Here is a 21,240-nt window from a genome sequence, read left to right as displayed (position 1 = left end):
CCACTGAGTAGAAGATTTCGTGCAAGCTTTAACGGAATACAAACCCTCGCCCGCACCAACCCAAAGCATACAATCCTCCAAATTCATTTAATTTGATAACATGAGCTTGTCCAATAGATCAACCAGCTGAGCCCTTCCCAATCGCATAGATTCCTCCTAGTCTTAATATTCCACTCCCAACCATTCAAATCAAAACTACCAAATTCAGCAACCTTACCCCCTTGATTTGTTGACAGAGCAAAAATCCTAGGGAAAAGAACTTTCAATGGAAATCCCCCACCAGTATCATTCCAAAGAAAATCGAATTGCCATTCCCAACTTGTAACCTCGCATGAGATCTAATGCAATCCTCCAAAGAAATCATCCTTCATGTAGCTATTCACAATACCTCTCCAAATCCAAGAGTCCTTATGGGAGGAGACTTTATTGACATCCATAGAAAGACAACTAACACTATGTTTAGAACATAAGAACTTTTTCCACAAAGATTCTTTTTCGTTGGCAAACTTCCACACCCACTTTCCCAATAGTGCTCTATTAATAAGCTTCAAATCAACAACTCCTAGACCACCTCCACACTTCGGTTTACAAATCTTATCCAACTCACCCAATGCATTTTCTTCTTTTCTTCTCCTCCACCCCATAAAAAATCGCCATCAAATAGTTTAATTTTTGACAGATTTTAGCTGGAATCTTGAAAATAGCGAGATAAAGATAGGTAAAGAGGATAAAACCGACTTAATAAGCACCAATCTACCGGCCATAGACAAAGAAGAAGCTTTCCATCCCGCCAATTTCTTATCAAAGTTAGCTAGGACTGGCTCCCACAGTTTCTCACAGTTTCTTTAGCCCCTAGCGGAAGGCCTAAATAAACTGTCGGAAATGAACCAATAGAGCAGCCAATGTCCCTAGCCCAACTTCTCAGTGTGTCCTCCTCCACATTTACCATACAATTTACTCTTAACTAAATTAAGATGAAGCCCCGTCATAAAACTAAAATCATCAACACTCGTCTAACGTTTTTAATTTGAGTGATGGAGGCTCGACAAAATAATTAAGGCATCCGCAAACTGAAGATGGGTCAAATTGAAACTGTTTTGCACATTTCCAAAGAAAACCCTTGAAATAATCCTAATTCCACAGCTTTATTTAACATCATATGAAGGAGTTCACCAACCACATTAAACAAAAGAGGAGAAAGACTACATCCTTGTCGCAAACCTTTAGCAATATGAACTCTTTTGTAGGAGACCCATTCAGTAGAATAGATATAGAAGCTGTAGAAATACACTGATTTATCCAAGAACCCACCTTTCTCCGAAGCCCATCTCCTTCATAAGCCTTAACAGAATCTGCCAATCCACGGTGTCATAAGCTCTGCTAAAATCCACTTTGAAAACAACCCCCTGCAGCCCTTGTTCCTCCAATAATCTATGCCTTCATTTGCTAAACAGGCACAATCCAACAATTGCCTCCCCGGAATAAACGCGAACTGTGTAGGGCTAACATATCTTTAACACAAAGAAGTCTTTTCGAAAGAACCTTAGAGAGAATCTTATACAAGCTGCCCACTAGACTAATAGGTCTATAATCTTCAATACTCTCAGGATTACCTTTCTTTGGAATCAAGGTAATAAAAGCATGATTCACCCCATGAACCCACTGCTTTCCATTGAAAAATCTGAAAAAAACTCCATATCTTCACCTTCACAAATTCCAATACTTCTTGTAAAACCCCATTGTGAAACCATCCGGCCCTGGAGCTTTTGCACTATCCGAAGCTGAAATTGCTTGCCACACTTCTTGCTCTGTAAATACCTCTTCTAGAGAATCACTTTGAACTTGAGACAACTGTTTAAAATCAAATTCAGCCCTCAACTTCCGTGTAGTTTTTTCATTATATGCATTCTTGAAAACTTAACACACTGTCTTTTATCTTTTCTGGATCCGAAATAACTTTGCCTTTACAATTGATAGAATGAATAGTGTTGAATCTATTCCTTTTCAATGCACTAAGATGAAAAACCTTGTGTTCCTGTCGCCATCTTTAATCCATCTGTTTCTAGATTTTTGAAACCAAATTCTCTCCTCAATCCTTAACAGTCTCCATAATTCCTTTTTAGACTCAATCAATTGTGCCCAATCCCCTGTAGACTGCTTTCCACCTTGACACTTTAATCCAGATTGTTATTTTAATTTCCAGCAACGAATTGACTCTGACAGCCCTAAATGTCCACTTCCAGACCAGTTTCTGATTTCATTTTTTGCACCCTGCAGGATTCTGAAAATTCCACCACTATTGTTCTTCTTCTCTTCTACTTCCAGTGAGTCTGCAACTAAATCATCAAAACCTTGTTCTTCTAAAAGAAATTAAGAACCTAAAAGGTTTTGGACCCCAATTTGTAGATTTATCCTCCAGCAAGACTGGATTATGGTCTGAAATAGATTTCGGTAAAATCGACTGCACAATGTTAGGGAAAATCTTAAGGAATCTTGCGCAAATAAGGAACCTATCCAATTTCACCCATGTTGAAGATTCTCTATTACTGCACCAAGTGAAAGAACCTCCTGACATAGGCAAGTTAATGAGATTGGCTTTTTGTACGAATGACCTGAAAATATCAATAGTATGCCAATTTTGTGATTTGCCTATCTTTTCTTCTGAATCAAGATACGCGTTAAAGTCTCCCCCTAAACACACTGGTAAATTTAGAGCTCTAACATACTTCAGCAACTCCCCATAAAAAACCTCCTTCCCAGCTTCGACTGTAGGCCCATAAACATTAATAGCTACAACTCCATAGAACCATGCTTAGATTTTCCTACTAACGCCAGAAACCTACTATGCACAAACTGATCAATGACTTGAACCACGTTCTCATTCCCAATGTAATCATCCCCCCGATGACCCCTGTGCTGGAGAAACCAACACCCCCTTTAACAAGTTACCTCCAATCCTTCTAAAAATCGCCCCATGGCATCTTTCCAACTTAGATTCTTGAATGAAAAGAAAAACTGTTTCGTCTTCTTGACTAACCTTGCTGCAGCTACACACTTCTCCCTCCTCCCAAGACCCCTAATGTTCCACGAAATAATACTAAAATTATTCAAAAAAGAATTACTCCCCCTACACTCAGCTAAAACTGAGCAGCCTTCATCCACCCCTAACTGCATCTGTCTCTTTACCAAGACATAATAATTTATCAATAAAAGCCTCCTTCCCTTCCTTAAATGAAATACCTAACATCTCACACACTTCCCAAGTATCCACTGCTTCCTTCAGTAATTCCACAAAAGAGGAAGAAGAAGCAGTCGAAATATTAACCAAGTCAATAGCTTCAGAAATTAAGGCTCTCCTCTTCCTTCTCTTCCTTCTCTTTTCATTTCCTTTCCCTGAAGCATTCACAGAAATAGCTTCCACCCTTTCAACAACATCATTACAATGGTAGGGAACGTAGATGTATTCTGAAAATCGGCAGAACTATTGAGGTCCTTATCTTGTCCCTTTCCAATACTATTCGTAGGAAACTGATTTATACTTCTAGGAACAGAATTGTTCTGCTTAAGCTTCGGAGAAGCCATGGGACAGAAGACATCATCTTCAATAGCTGGACACAACCATATTCTTCTATCTCTTGACCTTTTATAAACTCGGCATAGCGTCCTCTCCCCTTCTGCCAACAGGAGCACTCCTAATTGACAAACCTATCATAATATCTTCATCTTCCATATCCCCATTTTTCCCTTCTTCTATTGATACACTTCTTTCTTCTGCAAAAATTCAGACAGATTCTGCTCCTTATTCTTGTTGCTAGCCTAGCCCAATTCAACTTCACAGCAGGCCAGCTGGAATAATTTTAGTAACAGGAGAATAGCCTCCCAATTAGACTCCGAATGGGCTGAACTCTGGACTGCAACCTCTCTCAGCCCAAGGCCTGCAAACTCCCCCCTGGGATTTAATTCAAATTCAACTTGTCTGACACCCCATTACTATTGGGCAGAGTGTCTGACTTATTTTCCAATCCTGTTCTCCACCTTCTTCTAACGTCCTCCTTTCTTGACTTTTCTGAGCCAAGTGTCAACTTTTGACCAGAAACCTTCTGCAGAGTTCTCCCTGTTGTCTCCTACCTTATCTTTGTTTCTACCATCTTCCTCCTTTGACACTTCGTCATTGCAGTTGCCGAATGACACAGTCTGCCTCACGTCTCCATAAGCTTCAGAGAAAGCATTAGAGCTGGATCCCACATTAATTTTAACTTTAAACGATCTGCCATAAGATCCTACAATAACAGATTCTTGTACATCGAACGGACTTGCCACCCTTAGCAGCATTCTAGCCGAAGAGAGGTCATCTCTGTTTCTTGTTCCCTCCGGATACAAACAACCTTTCCCCCTTTCCTCCAAGCTTCTCTAAAAAGGAATACTCCAACTAAGAAGCGGTAACCCAACCAACTCGACCAAGCAATAAGCCAAGGGACTCCATCTTCACTCAACAATGGATCTACCCAATCAAACCAGCAGTAAAGTTTCTCTCTAAGACTCGACCACGCCTTCAGAACTCTTCATTTGTATTGAAGATAATAATGCATGCGTTCCTAACGTATCCCCACTTTACTATCTTGACCTGGAACCCCTCTTTTGCCAAAGCTCGCACCACCATAACAGGCTGAAATGTATCTTTAAAAATCCCTGTTAAGGAATTTTTCACCCAGCAAAAATCCTCTGATGGGATGTGCATATCCCAGACATTTCTTACTCCTTTTGCTTTCTTCTGACCTTCCCTGTTCACCCTTCTTTGTTGATCCACACTCCTACTGTTATCCACATTCACAACCTCCTTATACGTTCTGCCATCTCTCAAACTTCTCGTGACTCCAAGTTAACCTGCTGTCTACCATTAGCTTCTCTAAATGGCTTAACCCCTTCCAGCTGAGATCTTTTAACCTCTGCATCTCTCTTCCTGCCCCTCTTATACTTAGCCACCCCCACAGTGACTCTCTTCCCATCAATCACGTTCCATTTACATTCATAACTGCTCTTCTGCAACCTTCCTCCACCGCATATTGCACAAAAGCAAACGTTGATGACTTATAATTCGTTTTAACCATAAAACTTGGGATAAAGACCCTCACTATTCTACCATAATGGTTTGAAAATCTCTCTTAACTCACTTCTGGTAACTCTCTTACTAAGATTTCCAACAAAAACAGTCCATTCCTCACCGGAGAATGAACGACCAAACGCACCCGCTCTCTTTCTCTCTCTACTTTTCTCACTCATGGTCTTTTTTAGCAATTACTAAAAAGATCAAAATATCTTAATGAGCACACTCCTGTTATCTAGGTCGCAAAAATCTATTAACATTGATTGTAGTGACCTGGATACATATTATTTCGGAAATATCTTCCCAGTTCTTCAGCCTGCATGGAAATGAGACAAAAAAATCAAATAGAAAACCAAAGAGAAATCAACAAATGAAGTGAAAGAGATTTAAATAAAATTTTTATTATCCCTCTCTGCCTAATGAATTTCCTTTCAAACCTTAGATGTCTTAAAACTAATGTCCGAATTAAATTCACTAAGCCCTTCACATTTTTATCTTTTCAATACTATCTTCACTTTAAATTGAAATGCTTTTCTTAACTTTACAAGATTGTTTAGCATCTCAAGTGAAAAGTGACTTTATAACTATAGAATAAGTTGAGAACTGAATTATTACCTGTTTCCTCCCAGCATGTGTAAGGACACCCCCATATTTAAGAATCATCAGAGCTTCAACAGGCCTTTCTTCTTCACCTTCACCATTACTTTTTGAACTTTAACCCACTTTAGGGGCTTTAATTGAACCTTTCTATAAATGCCAGAAAATGCCCCCCCTGGAAACCAAATAATTTATCATGTGACACGCAGCCCAAACTAACAACTAAAAGAAAAGGGGAGAAAGTAGTTATATATGTGTCTGTTGTGTGTATAAGGAATATTGTGTTTACAATAAGGAATCAGCTTTTATATCCAGAAGACAGAGATCATTAGAAGAGCAAGTAATAACAATAAAATAAATATCCTAGAGCTAATATATTGAAAAAGCAAGTGATTTCAAGGTAAGATAGATAACCTCCTCGAGTACTGCCTTAACTTGACGAAGCTTTTCAGCATGCTCAAAATCATCAGCTTCATTATCACTTCCAGCGCCTGGTCTATTTCACATAAATAATCAAACATTGAATCATTATCAATCTTCAAATAAATTCAAAAGCACCAATTGGTATGTACTTTTCTTATAAAAAATTAATAACATATGCAGATTTCTTCAGGTAGTATACATCCCCCCACCCAAGAAAACAAAAAGAAGGGCTTCGAAGTTACTGTAACATAACAGAACAACAGCTAAACTTGTTTCTCCTTTTTTTTTTTCTTTCTCAGCTGTCAAAATTATGTCTTTCCCCTTTTAAACTAACCAAGAAGCATTAATTACCTTCTCATTTTCTCTTATTCAATTAAACCATAAATCACTAGTTTGCACCCACAATATAGCCAATTTTTTCCTCATTTAAAGCAACCTCAAATCCTATCCTACAAAATTTGTTGCAAATCCTCTTCCTGTCTGGTAACAAAGATCAGCTACAAACTTTTGTTTTCATTCCTTTTAGTGCTGAGTTGTAGGGAGGAGAATATTTGAAAGTGTTTCTGCTAGAACAAAAAGAAAGCATGAAATATGACCTGGGTACAAGCATCCTTGTAGCATCTAAAAGATCTTGCAATTCAACAGCACTTTTAAGTTTTGTCTGAAAAATAAAATAAAATAAAATAGATGCTTAGGCAATAGAATTACCCGTGGAATAAAAATATGCCACAAAAAAAAATAATCACCTCAACTCTGGGTCGCCCCCCATTGTACTTTAGCATCAAGTTTAGCAGTTTTTCCTCAGTAACCTTCAATTTTACTTTCTGCTTGGGAGTTCTATCACCACTACTCATTGAGGAAAGTTAAATTAAAAGAAAAGTTGAGTGTACTAAAAACCTAGGAAAACCAGAAAGGAAAATGTAGTAACATACTGGCGAATAACAACTATGACACAACGTAGCTCCTCAGACTGTCCAAATGAGCCAATAACTCCACTTCCTTGGCGAGTAAGTCTTTCAGAAGGCGGGGTTGGTTCATTTACTTTCCATGGTAATGTTGGTGGTATTACTGAAGAAAGATGAGGAGCTTTTGCTTCTAAAAACATCTTCCTCAACACACAAGCTGCATCATCGTAATACCTGTATTATAGAAGAGAAAGTATGCCTTATTCATAACAAAAATAAAGAGACAATGTGACATTAGTAAGTTTAGAACAAAAGGATAATGCTAAATAAAAGAACCATAAAAACGAAATGAACATAAGCTTTAAATAAACTTGTTTTTCCATCATATATAAGGAGAGAAAAAAATTTGGAAAAAAAAATCTATCCTCCAAATTATTGGTTTCACCAAATTCCATGGTTGGCTTTGGAAATTACCATTAACACTTTGATTAAATTACTTCACATCAAAAGTGGAATCTAGCTTAAATAACATGTGTAAGAATTTCTTTACAAAAGCTCAATAATTAATGAGCTTATTATATTGTACTTCGTTCCATTGACTGATAATATTAGCCAAGTTCCATTGGAGACATAACAAAGACACAATGGATAGACAAGAAAATAAAATAGAAAACCAGATCAAGCACTTAGACTTTGCTAGGTAGGAAGGATGCAGAGGGTAAGTACGGAAATTTTGATAATCCAATGGTGAGGTTTCGTGATCATACTTTGCAACTTAACCATTGGATTGACAATTTTTTCATCTTTATCACTTTTCATCCTTCATACGGTGCAATGCCTTATAGACATCATTATATACAGAGCCATCATGCACATTGATTTTTTTCATTCCTCCCTCTTTCTGTCCATGATACATGCTATAATTTTTGATAAGAATTGCAGGCCTCTTTAAAAACCCCTTCCTGATTAAGGAGCTTGTAAGGAAGCTCCTTAATCAGAGGAAGGAGGAAAAGAGTGCCTTAGAATTTCATTCAACAACTGAAATAACATAAGATACAACCAGAACAACACCCCTTCAAAACAGAAAAACAGAAGACACCCAAAACAACCAAAACCAACACACTGACTTAGGGTAAACCAATTTAGATACTGCAGCAGCCTCTGATTGGTTTACCTTTTACAAAACTACCACCACCCTTACAGACTCAAAGCTTATGCTTAACCCCAGAAAACACAAAGCATATAAACAAAAAGCTTACAAAGAATCATCCAATCTCCTGCTTAGCTAACTTATCAGCCTCCATATTACAACTCCTAGGAATCCATCTAAGTACATGCTATAATGATAATTAAAGTTAATTAACGAAGGCGCCAAATCACTTTACGCACGCTCATACAGATACAGAAAATTATAATTGTGATATTGCACTCAATACAATATGTAGCATGATCAAACGGAAAATATTGATACGAACAACACCATGTATTATCACAAGACCAAAGAGAAACTACTACTTGTGAGAATTTTTCACAAAACTCCATCCATTCACATCACAAACATATGAGCGCCCCTCGGAACGCAAAAGATCAAATCCACACACCTGCAAGAAATCAAACTGGTTATTAAATTGATATGCCATTCAATTCATTATAAATGGTAATGTTAAGCATCCAACCTAAAATCAATTGTTAACAGGTGAAGGGACCAAACTTTAATATAAGACCACAAAAACATTAACTTAACAATCATCAGATAAACACTTCCCCTCACATTTAGCTCGCGAGACCTACATATGGACAGCCTCACACATGGTTATCTAGGAAGAACAACATAACAAGGCTGTGACACCATGTTAAGAAACCAACCTAAAACCAATTAGTAATAGGCCGAGCTGCCCAACTTTAATACTAGACCACAGGAAAACTAGTACTTAATAGATGCCTAGTTAAAGCACTTGATAGAGGAAAAAAAATCTTGAGTTAGGTTAGGCATTTCTGTCAATGCCAGACAAGCAGAAAGCTCTTAAACCCATCTTTCTAAATTTAATTAAAAAGAAAAGGCGGTGCTAAGTGCAGTTATTGCTGCAAGCTGGCAACATCGTTTAGACAACTCAAAAAAAAAAAGATGTTTTTCCTAAAATTCCATGAAACCGGTCTTCATAAATAAAATATATTGTAACGGTTAACATGCAAACAGATCTTTTAATCCCATGATTTAAAGATTAACTAGAAAAGGAACTACTAAAATTTTAACATATATATATATATATATAAAAAATCTAAGAGCTAAACATGATAGTAAATATATAACAAAGCAATAGGTGCAAATAATATCCCAAGAATTTAATATGAACTTATGAAAGACACTCTTCATGCAAAAAAGAATTTATATGAGCACATTATTCTTGCAAAAAGAACTCATGTTGCAAACCATTATAGAACAAAAAGACAAAGGCAAAGTTGCACGAAAAGAAAACAAATATAAGTAGTAGCGGTAGATATCATATAGCACAAAATACATGGCAATCAATCGATAAAGATAAACAAAAAGGGCTATGGCATATTTCATAAATAAGATTAAACAGACATACCGCTTGTCTAAATGCGATGCAGACTTCCCTTGCCATTTGCTTCTCATTAGGTGTCAGCAACACAGGATATCTTATCTGTCAAATTAGGTAACACAGATATGCTCAAACATCATATATTCTACCATCCATGTGAAAATATAGTAGCAGTGAATTAGTTATGTTGGCCAATAAGGTAGCTTGTTGTGTAACATGCTAAATGCTCTACACTAATAAGTAATAACATATAACCTTCTGCATTAGTTATGTAGCCAATAAGGTAGCTGATTATGTAATGTACTAAATGTTCTATGCATCAATAATGATTAACTAATCCTTCCATCACTTTTCACTGTGCAATTCATGGAAGTGATTTGCCTTAATGAAAAGGAATAAATAAGCCATTATAGGGGACAAGATACACTCGAACACAACCTTTTGCACATGATTTTGTATCATTATTTTTTTGCAGATGCTTTTTCTACTAAATTATTGACTTGACCATGTATACAAGTGATTGACAAGGAATCATAAGGAACAAATAGTGGGCTTTCTGAACATGTACTCGGTGCATACATCAAAGAGACATAAAGAATATGCTTTGGATTATATATTACCAAATACTTACTTCTTTACCATCACGATTTCTCATTACAACACCATCCACAACAGGAGACTTCCTAGCCTCAGCATGAGCATATTCAGGGCCAACTGTATAGACCTATATTCATTTGACCGAATGATCAGACAAATTTGCCAAGGAAAGAGACTGACAGACAGAGAGAAAGCAGCAACATGGATAATGTTAAAAGTTAAAAGAAACTCAGAGAAAGATCCAGCAGAACCATAAGAACCTATTTCACGGTCTGCGTATATAATGGTTTTTTCTTCCTAATGCAAATATCAATGCCTAAAAATCAAAATACAAGATCTGAACTAATAATAGTATTAAAATTCACAGAAACAGAAAATGTGAGGCTACCCCTTATATGATATTTCCCTCCACTCTCATAGCCAAACAGAGTTAAATGAAAAGAGTGCACTGTGCACTATTGAATGCAGAAAATTTTGCAAGCCAACAATTACACAATCAGGTTTCATATAATTACCACTCAAAGTATACTAAATTAAATACAAATTTTGTAAGAACCTTCACATCAGTTCCTCCAGTTGGCATAAACTCCTCATATATGTAAGAACCTTCTCGTCTTACTCTTCTAACTTCAGGATGGAATTCACTTGATCTGTTTCCAACCTAAAAAGAGAAGCTATACCACATTACAAGTTATATTTTCCAGGAGAATATCAAAACAATGATGGACAATTAAGCATATTGTTGGCTGCATTTAAAAATAGAATGAGAAACAACAGTTTGCCTCTTAAATCAGGCAAAACGTTGACAGCATTCTTCAAATAGCGCATGATTCTTATAAATTCATATCAGAACTTCAAAAATAACAAAGGTTATAGCCAAAAGTTCAAGATAGATATTCAGACCTTCCTAAACAATTCTTTCATACCTCCACCTGCTGAGCTGGGGTAATATATCATTATACTATGATCATCCCCTTCAAAAAAGAACAAAACAATGCTGTTAGGATACATGCAAACAGGGAAAAGAGTCTGACAAGAACAACAGCACAGTTATGAACTCTAGAGAACAGGAATCCTCCCAAGCTTCATGAATTAGGTTTAAAGACTCAACTCCGTGCAGCTTAAATGTGCATGGTTCTCAAGAACAGAACCTAATAAACTGAGAATATAAATTTTAACTTAAAATAAGGAAGTGTAGGGATTTGTATATGCATATTTTGATAATTTTCATAAGCTGGGTGGCTGTTATTCAACATATCATAAAATCAATAAGAAGACAATCTTATACTTTATATAGATTTTGTTATTTTCTTAGAAAAAGGTTTTACAAGAAACAAAAGCAAAATGCCCGCCCCATAAATTCTATAAATCAAGCCAGTCAATAAATCGATATTATGTAAGAAAACACTGATCTAAATATATTGTACATGCAATAACCTTATTGATCCTCGTCCAGTATTTGATCTTGTTTCATTACCCAAAAGAAAATATGCTTTAACGTACTCTTTGCGTCACAGGTCTAGTTTTATGTAAATAAGAATGCCACAAAGAACCATATTAAGTTCATACTCAGAATACTGGTAAGGAGCGAACAGATTCAAGAAGATAAAAGTTAAAAGCATGAAGACCAATCTAACCGTCAACAGGCTTCTCCACAAATGGCTTCCAGAAAAGATTTCCATGCACTTCAACATAATCTTCATCTTCAATAAAATAATCCAGCTCTTGGTACGGTGCTTCTCTATTTACAAGGGCATATCTTGGAACAGATATACCGAACATTTTAAGCCGCTTGAATCCCAAAATAATTAGGTTAGTCTTTTTCAATCAACTGCTATAACATCTTACATTTAAAAGTTTATATAATCAATTCTCAGACAAGCTCAAAGGATAAATTATTTGCTCAAAGAATAAAAGCTTCGACCAATTATGTTATAGATCTAGCCTTATCTCATATTCAATCAATTTTAAAACATTACAAGTATTACGTTGGGGACAGGAGAACCAAACTACTACTAAGCCATCTCACCTACATCCGAAACGAAGCAGGTCAAGATGGATGCTTAGGATGCGTACCTCATATACTTTTCGTCGATCATGAAGAAGGTGTTGTGGTTCCAACTCATTCACAAGGAACGGTCTGAATCAAAGAGCAGAAAAAGTTGCAAACATAAATAATTACTGCTTGCTGGGTATAGAAAAGAAGAAACTGTTATTATTCAAAGAACTAGATTATAAAAGAAATGCAATAAACTACTAGATATTCTATAGATTAAGAAAATTGAAACTATGGAAAGAGTTAACTTCCTTCAGTCTTTAAGAGATCGATTCTGCATAAGAAACATAGTTGAGATGGAATAATCCGGTTACAGCTTCACTTACATGGATGGGTTGAAATAAGTTAAAATGAAAATAAATAAGGCTAAAGTTACTGCAGGTCTAGACTATAATAAAGGACTCAAATACTAGGACACTAGTGTAGACCATGGCACTTAATAAAACAGCCGTAATGTGGCACTTCCCGACGCAATCATGTGCAAGAACCAAATTTTAGACTTTCCCAACCTATGTTAGAGATATTGACTGAACAATCACCTTGAACATGATTATCTTCATATTTTCATAGCCCACTGCTCTTGAGCATTAACCAATACACCATTTGGATTGAGTCCTAAAATTTCAATCTATGGAGACCTCATACTTTTCCATACTGATGGATTCATGTTGATGCTTGGTAAGTTAGGCCCAAGATCCAATCAAAATTACTATAAACGATTAATTCTCTTACTTTTAATTCTCTTACTTGTTGCAAGATAGGCTTAATTGACAACTCATATTACTTTTATTGGCAATTAAAAGAGGATTGCTTCTGCTTGAGGAATCAGGCCATGTTTCAAATCGAAGGCTTATCCTTGAATCGGATTGTTCTACTGCTTTGGAGTGGATAAAAATCCGGGTATTTGTACACCGCTGTTCGAGTCTTTGGTGAAAGACATTGCTTCTCTAGTGGTAGGACAGGATATTATAGTTAGGCATCTTTTGAGAGCTGCCAATTGGGAGGCGGATAAGTTGGCAAAAGATGGAATTGGATGATTCCAGTGTTGTGTATCTGGGTGTTTTGTGTTGTTTTGAGTTGTTTGTTTCAGGTCAGGGTGTTTTTATTTGTTTTGAGCTGTATGTTGTGAGTGGAGGGTGTTTGGAACAGGCTTTGTAATATTGTCCTATTAATAAAATTCTCAGGCACCCTTTTCCTCCTTCCAATGTCCTTCAGGTTACTGCTGTAACATGAAGGTTATGAAGGGGGTTTTTAATGAGGCCTCCATATATTTTCTATCAAAAAGTTTCGCACGTTACAATTACAATTAAGTAATCATATTTGAATCTAAAATCAATTAAAATTTCCTGCAATTAGGAAAGGATGTGATTCCCTACTATGAACATGCAAATATATATAAGAACTTACTTCCTTAAATCAGCATATGCTTCAGCCTTCTCAAGGGGAAATCCAGAGGAGTAAAATGCAATCAAACAATCACAGACTGGCCAGCTGAAACAAGCAACGTTATAAGGAATTATGAACTCTCAAATGAAATAAGTAATAGAAACAACGCAAATCTTGACCATTAAGAGATTGATATCAATAAGTACTTTCACTAGTAACACACATATTGATATATCGCTCTCACATCCTCGGACTTATTTCCCTTCGAAAATTATATAATATTTAAAGGGAAGGAGAAAGAATAAATACCGGACAATAAGAAGCAGCTCTTGTAATCATATAATCATCAGACTCAAACACCATCTTTCAAAGAAAAATACAAATTTCAAGGCACTAAATGAATAGGAAGAGAACAGCTGAAAGACAAGACTTCAAACTTCACAACATAAATGAAACCAGTCTATTTACTGCTTTCAACTGGAAATTTAATTTGCAAATCTGTGAGGGAGATCCACACCTCTTGTTTCTTATTCCTTTCCCCTTTCTTCTAAATAAAAAAATAAAAAATGATAAAGGGACAGAATACCAATTGTGAAAAATATAATCAACAAGATCATAATGTAAATCTGCAATAATGTGTTTCAACTAAATAACCAAAAGTGTACCTTTCTATCGGATCTTCAAGAATAACCTTATCACCAAAATAGAGAATCTACAAAAAGAGGGGGGGGGAAACATTCTATCAATAAGAAAAAACAATGTAACATTTTTCTTTAAATACCCGTGTTCAAGGCTCATATTTGATACATATGCATGGATGCGGGACATGACCATTGAAGTATCCTCCAAATACATGAACATGAAAAGAAAAAAAGTTCAAAAATAATTTAGAAAAAATTAAATACACAACATACCCATAACTGACTCTCAAACCCCAGTCAGTGTAACGTAGGCTGCACTATCACATTCATGCAAAAGCAAACTCCAGCATAGCATTACAAACACTCCAACAGAATTTACCAAGAAGAAAAGAGTATATTTTTTTATCACTGTAAATCATGATTATCCATTTACATTTTCACTAAACTAACTTATATGAGTACATCAAACTCCACTCAAATATATTATAAAACAATACTAATTCAGATTAATTTAAATTTAAGGCTCGATAGTTTTATATGATCCACCTCAAATTCGCCAAAAGCCTTAATCCTGTCCAGAATCTGTCTCATTGGAGCAGAAAAGGCCTGAAAAAGGAACAGAATAAATATTTAAAACTTAAAATTTAAGTACTAAAGCATAGCAATAAATGCTATATATCACTATATAAACCATTCATTCCTCCAAAAAACGCCTTTTTCAAAAACAATATCATAATTTCCATATATTTAGTAGAAAACTTAAGCAAACAAAAGAGACAAGGACCTCGCTTCCGCATTTCACCTTCTTTTCCATGACGCAAACTCCAACAATTATTATCTTCTCATATACTTCTCCTCCTCCTCCTTCTCCCATATCTTTTATCTCAACGAACAAAAAGAACACATCGATGGGAAACTCTTCTGCTACCGAACACCGCCAAGAAGCCAATCCGTAAACTTCCAGATAGTTATAAAGATCTAGGAAAAGAAGAAGACGGTGAAAACCGGGGAAACAAAAAAAAAACAGAGAATGCGATTCGGCGAAGAAAAAAGGGAACAAGGCGTAGAGTATGTGGAGAGAAAAATGAGATGGAGCGTTCAAAATGCCGAAAATAAATGAAAGATAGGATTAAAATGATATTTATAGATTCCTTTAAGTATTGGGGGATGGTTGGAGGCAAAAGATGATGGATTCTGGTATATTCAAGTGGGTGATGATTTTGATCTCCGTAAGGGACCTGCGATGTTTAAGGTTTTCCTTTTTCTTTTGGGTAAAATACATCAGACACACCAAATTTTATGTGTTGTATCGTTTATATCACTGAACTTTTAATTTTCTCAATTATAACACTAAATTTTGATTTTCGTTTCAATTATACCACGGGGCCGTTAAATCTTTAACAGCTGGATCAAAATGATGACATTTTAGTGAGGTGTCTATATCAGCAGTCGTAAGCCATGACATCATATCATTAACGATTTAACGGTTTATTGGTATAATTGAAACGAAAATCAAAGCTTAATGCTATAATTGACAAAATTTAAAGTTCAGTGGTATAAATGATATAACACCTAAAATTTGGTGGTATCTGATGTAGTTTAATCTTTTCTTTTTTTAAAATTTGGATAGATTAATGGATTAGTCACTTTTCTTTCGTATGTTGTACACTTATACTATCTAAATTTAAAAAAAAAATTATTTATATTATTAATTTATTAAATTTTGATAACTTATGTTATCGGTTATTATATTTTGATCAGCGAGTTGTTACTTCTGGTTAGTTTGATGATGTGTACCTCAGTCAAAAAAGAGTTAATTTTTCATTTTACTCTTGAACGTTATATGAAATATTAATTTGACCTTAAAATTTAGATACAGCATCAATTTTGACTGTAGATTTTACATAAAATATCAATTTGACCCCTAAAATCAACCAAAGTCTCATATCGCTACCACCACTCACCACAATCATCATCAGTTAGAATCGATTATCGTCATTGTCAATTGATAAGCAACAAAATTTAAAGTTCACTCCTTTTTGACATTCTAAATATGAATATAGTGTTCGTTTCATCGAAAAATATCTGTAACACAACAAAATCTAGTCTAAAACCCTTCGATTTCCTTTAAAATTAAACCATAATAATAAATTTATTATTAGTATTCCTTTAAAAAAATAGCATAAGAACTAAATTGAGGATTAAACTAAACTAAGAGAGGAATGAGTTATTAAGCCAAAATAAAAAGGTAGCTTTTCACCAACATATGTTGATTCAAGTAGTAAGCAGTTTAATATCATTTAAGTAAGGTCATCGCTTAAGTAATGTCTCAATTTCAAATTTTTGTGTATGTAGAAAATCTCTGTTGGGAGACTTACCCACTAAAATTGGATGTGCAATGCGAGTCGGCCTGAATAGTCAAGACGAAACTTTAGAAGAGGGAGAAAAAAAAAAGTTAGCTTTTCAAGTCTTAACCACGGCGAAATAATGGGCGTTGATAAAACTGTAGTCAACGGAAGTTGTTTTAAGGCATTGCATAGAATCTGACACTTCACCAACCTCTTCATTTCCTTTTTTTCTCTTTTAAAATTCATGAAACAAAACCCCATTAATTATCTGCTTGCTTAGTGCTTACTCATTTTAATTTAACGTGTAAAAGATGTTTTTACTTTAATTTCTAAAGCCAAAAAAAAAAGTGTCAACAGTGGTAGTAATCCCGTCAATTCTCTTTCAGATTCAGAAGCAAATAGTTAATGTTATGTAGAATATTCATAATCCCTTTTGACTCTTAGGCTTTTACAATGTGAAAATCGTGCCCAATATTGATTTTACCACTTTTCCAGTATGGAAGTTCTGTATAAGGGTGTAAATGAATAGAATGTTAAGTAAATTGTTTGTGAATCGTTCGTATAGTGTTCATTTATGTTCATTTGTGAAGTTAAATAAATGAATATGAATAAATTCTTTTATGTACAATTAATAAACGAATGAACACAAGTAGAAGTGTGTCCGGTTCGCTTATGTTCACAGACAAGCTCGTTTACCCGGTTCTCCTTTTCCTTTTATTTTTTTTACATTTTAAATATTGGTGAAGGTAGAGATTAAATTGAACACATGGTAAAAGTTAAAATTTAAATTGTAGATTTTAAGGAGTTTAAGCATTAGTGGTGTAATTTTACTATTTTCTTTTTCTTGTAGATAAAAGGTTAAAACTAAAAATTGAACATATAAACGAACGATAAACGAACATGTTCGTGAACGCTAAAGGAACATATTCATAAACATACAAACGAACACATTCACAAACATTAAATGAGCATGTTCGTGAACAATAAATAAACAAACATGAACACCTTCAAAAATAAATAAACGAACATGAACATGAATCAAACATGAACACCTTCAAATATAAACAAACAAATACAAACATAATTTTGTTAGTTCAAGTTCGGTTCATTTACACCTTAACTCCCGCCTAAATAGTGTTGCTACAAAGAAATGCTGTAAACAATAACTTGTTTAAGAAATAAATCACAAAATTAGTTATTCTAAACTAGTTTATTATCCCCTCCTTGAGAATCAAATTATTATAGTTAAAACGTGTAATACAAGTTTCACGAGATTCAACAAACACAAGAAAAAAACTTCAAAAAAACAGGATCCTTGTTTTTTCTCTAAGATGAAATCGAAAACATGAACACCATAACATGCTTATAATCTTTTCCAGGATGAATAATAGTGGAAGGAAAGTTTGGATGATTAACAGAATCTGGAAAAGCTCGAGTCTCCAAACACAAAGCTCCAAAGGGTTGATAAACATATCCACCTTTCCCTTTCACGTCTTTCAGGAACTTAGCTGAATAAAACTGAACACCAGGTTGATTGGTAAACAGCTCCATCACTCTCCCAGATTTATTATCTTTAGCCATGGCAGTTTTCTTCAGCTTTCCAGGAACACCATCAATGACATAGTTGATGTCGTATCCCTTTGTAAGTTTGTTGATTCGGCTTCCCACAATGTGGGGTTTGAGGAAATCATAAGGTGTTCCTTTTACGGTGGCGATTTCGCCTGTCGGAATGAGTTGGCTGTCGACCGGAGTGTAGCTTGAAGCGAATATCTGGACTTGTTCTGATAAGATGTCGCCACTGTTGTGGTTGACGAGATTCCAATACGTGTGTTGGACTAGGTTCACTGGTGTGGCCTTGTTTAGAGCTTTAGCTTTCATCTTGACAATTATCAGCCTGTTGCCTGGATGAAGGGTGTAGGACACAGTTACCTCCAGTGCACCAGGAAATCCTATGAATTATACAAAGAAATGAATTATAAGATTTTTTTTAAACAAAACGAAGTAATAGGATGATTAATATCATAGATGATTAATATAATTGATGAATTGAAAGTTTGGATGGGAAAAAGGAAGTGGACTGACCTTCTTCACCATCGTAGCTGTGATATGCAAACACAATGGAAGGAGCATAGCCATCTTTCTTGTACATCTTAACTTTCCACACAACATCACTAAATCCAACAAGACCACCTAATGATAATGATTTTAAAGAGAGAAAATTAAAAACATTGCTAAACGTGAGTAATTAAGATGAAAAATGAAGGATTAATGTACCATGAAGCATGTTTTTGCCTTCATTGGGGACCAATTTGTAATGGAGTCCGTTCAAAGTGAACTGAGCCCCTGCTATTCTGTTAGCAACCCTTCCAACAATGGAACCAATATACGATGTATCATTCTGCAAAAAAAAAAAAAAAAAAAAAACAATTCTTCTGTATGAAAAGAGGACAAACACGGATGAACATGATGAAAATCTCTCCTAAGATTTTCCATGTACTCCTTGACTGAATCATATCCCAGAACAATATCACCCAAAAAATATAAATACTCTTGAAATAAGTGATTATTAATAAAAAACCAAAACTTTAAAAAGAGTTCTCCACTGGTTACAACTTGAAGTTCTCAAGTTTCGGAGAGAAAATGGAAGTGCTAGAGTTTAAGAGAAACTAACCATATTTGTCAGGGAGGATCACGGAAACAATAGTTGCTCCACAGTTGATGAATTTAACAGACATATCACCTTTCTTCAGCTCATATATCCCAACCTTCTCCTTTGCTTCAGAGCCATTGATAAATGCGTAAGCTACTATTATGAACAAAGAAAACAAGAAGAAAGATATCCTAGCCATGTTTTGGAACTCGATGAAACGAGGTTGATGAGTTCCTAAGGTTATTTATAGGAATAATAAGAGGGAGGTTAATTCTTTGTTTAGATAAAGATGACAATATAAACAAAAACAGAAGAAGGGTTATAAAATATTATGCAAATTGTTTCTGGCTCATATTATTCAAATTTTAGACTTTTTACGATAGTTTACTACTGACAGACTGGAAATATTAGTTTTTGGCAAATTATGAATATTCTGATCATTCATGAACCAATTAACCAAAGGCTTTTAGCTTCATCATGGTTTTAGGGTTCATAATTAGCAAGTAATGACGAAAACATTAGATGGGATTATAAAGACCCTTAGCTAGGATCTGAAGTTTTCAAGTTTAATCATTAAAAAAAATGAGCTTGCATTGCTTGTGAGTTGTGATACCTAAAGAGCAAACAATTTAAGAAACTGGGACCTAATTTATTTATTTTTGATTAACCACAGTATCCGGATTGAGTATTGCTGAGGCTTATTATGAAGTTAACTCTTCTAACTTAGCATATTTCATTCACAACGTCAAGATTATTAGAAATCAAGTCAAAACATATAATTTTGAACTAACTACAGGTTGTATATATGGATAGATGTATAGTAAGCTAGGTTTCTGAGACGTGGATGCTACAAATGCGCATTTTTATTAGCTTTGTACAGGTAACTAAAAAAGGATCATGCATGATAATATTGGAAGGCGTTGATTCCATGTCATGTTCAGTTTCAACTTTGAAGCCTTAGATAATGCATTGACCACATGGCCAACTTGCATTTACAAATCATATTGTTCATTCTTCAAGGACAACTCCAAGACAAACGACAAAAAGATAGCCACGAAACAACTAATTCGTGGGGTCAGATTTAAACCTTTTTAAGGTTACCATCTTCCACTAATGGAATGGCTGCTGCCCTTCTTGCTATAGTAGAAATCCTTCTCTTTTATTTATAATACAACGTGCCTTATTACTGCACCAACTGAAGCTGATTAGAAGCCTTGGCTGCAACATGGCAACATGTTAGTTTGTACTGACTGCTTCAACCACTGATGTAATACCCCAAGCATCGGGTCATTGACCGAAATATAAGGATTAAAAATTTGGTGGTTTAATTTGAATTAATTAAAAAGTTCAAGGACTGATTTTGAATTTTTTGTTTAGAACTTGTTATCAAAGATTGAAGAAGAGAAGGGCATTATGGTCTTTTAGCAGAAAATAAATTTAAAATTCATTTTTAAGAGATATTTAGCATGTGAGGATAAAGGAAAGGAAGAAAAATATGGAAGCTTGGTTTTCTTCTTCTTTTCTTCACCGTAACCTCTATTGCTAAGGTAAGATAAGTTTCAAGTTGGTTATTTTATTTTATGTTTGGGTTGTTTTGAAGCTTTGAGTGATATAGAAGCTTAAGGAAATCTTAAGGATGAATAAAACTAAGAGATTAGTGAATTAATGATAAATTGGTGAAATAAGTTTTTAAGGGATTTGATGGGATTGATTGGTAATTGGGTTTTTAATGAAATATTTGACTTGTCAAGGGTCAAATTAAGGCAATTGAAGTCTTAGAAATGATTAAGAACATGTTTGAAGATTTGGTATGATTCTTAGTTTTAAGTGTTTCATGGAGAATTTTGAGATGTTAAAGAGGATTAATGGATACAAGTTTTGTGGTTGAGTTTAAGGACTTGAATGGAGGTAAGAGTAAGAGATTTAGGTGAAATTTGGGTAAAATACGAAGTGAAATAAGTAAAATCTG

The 21,240-nt window shown here is 35.0% G+C and overlaps 1 protein-coding gene and 1 pseudogene across 2 annotated transcripts; both read right to left on the bottom strand.

Annotated features, from left to right (window-relative positions):
• Positions 1–5,357: 5,357 nt before the first annotated feature.
• Positions 5,358–15,342, bottom strand: LOC120138414 (annotated as a pseudogene).
• A 2,517-nt stretch (positions 15,343–17,859) lies between these two features.
• On the bottom strand, positions 17,860–19,504 carry LOC120138387 (galactose mutarotase-like). 2 transcript variants are annotated; one of them, XM_039153867.1, is made up of 5 exons: positions 19,289–19,504; positions 19,085–19,157; positions 18,896–19,019; positions 18,704–18,811; positions 17,860–18,570 (listed from the first exon to the last, which is right to left on the bottom strand). In XM_039153867.1, the coding sequence occupies exons 1-5, from the start codon at positions 19,468–19,470 to the stop codon at positions 17,948–17,950; spliced, it is 1,110 nt and encodes a 369-aa protein (XP_039009798.1). In that variant the 5' UTR covers positions 19,471–19,504; the 3' UTR covers positions 17,860–17,947. The 2 variants fall into 2 exon arrangements, with proteins under 2 accessions (XP_039009798.1, XP_039009797.1); XM_039153866.1 differs by lacking the exon at positions 19,289–19,504 and having other exon boundaries at positions 19,112–19,149.
• Positions 19,505–21,240: the final 1,736 nt, after the last annotated feature.

Source organism: Hibiscus syriacus, unplaced genomic scaffold (genome assembly GCF_006381635.1).
Source record: "Hibiscus syriacus cultivar Baekdansim isolate YM2019G1 unplaced genomic scaffold, ASM638163v2 tig00110691_pilon, whole genome shotgun sequence".
In the NCBI taxonomy this organism is placed as follows: Eukaryota; Viridiplantae; Streptophyta; class Magnoliopsida; order Malvales; family Malvaceae; genus Hibiscus; species Hibiscus syriacus.
This window is presented reverse-complemented; position numbering and strand designations above follow the sequence as displayed.

Coding starts and splice junctions, on each gene's coding strand:
- LOC120138387 (XM_039153867.1), bottom strand. CDS start 19,470: ATGGCTAGGATATCTTTCTTCTTGTTTTCTTTGTTCATAATAGTAGCT. Junction 19,158..19,288: donor CTCCCTGACAAATATGGTTA/GTTTCTCTTAAA, acceptor GTATTTATATTT/TTTGGGTGATATTGTTCTGG. Junction 18,571..18,703: donor CAGCTACGATGGTGAAGAAG/GTCAGTCCACTT, acceptor TATAATTCATAG/GATTTCCTGGTGCACTGGAG.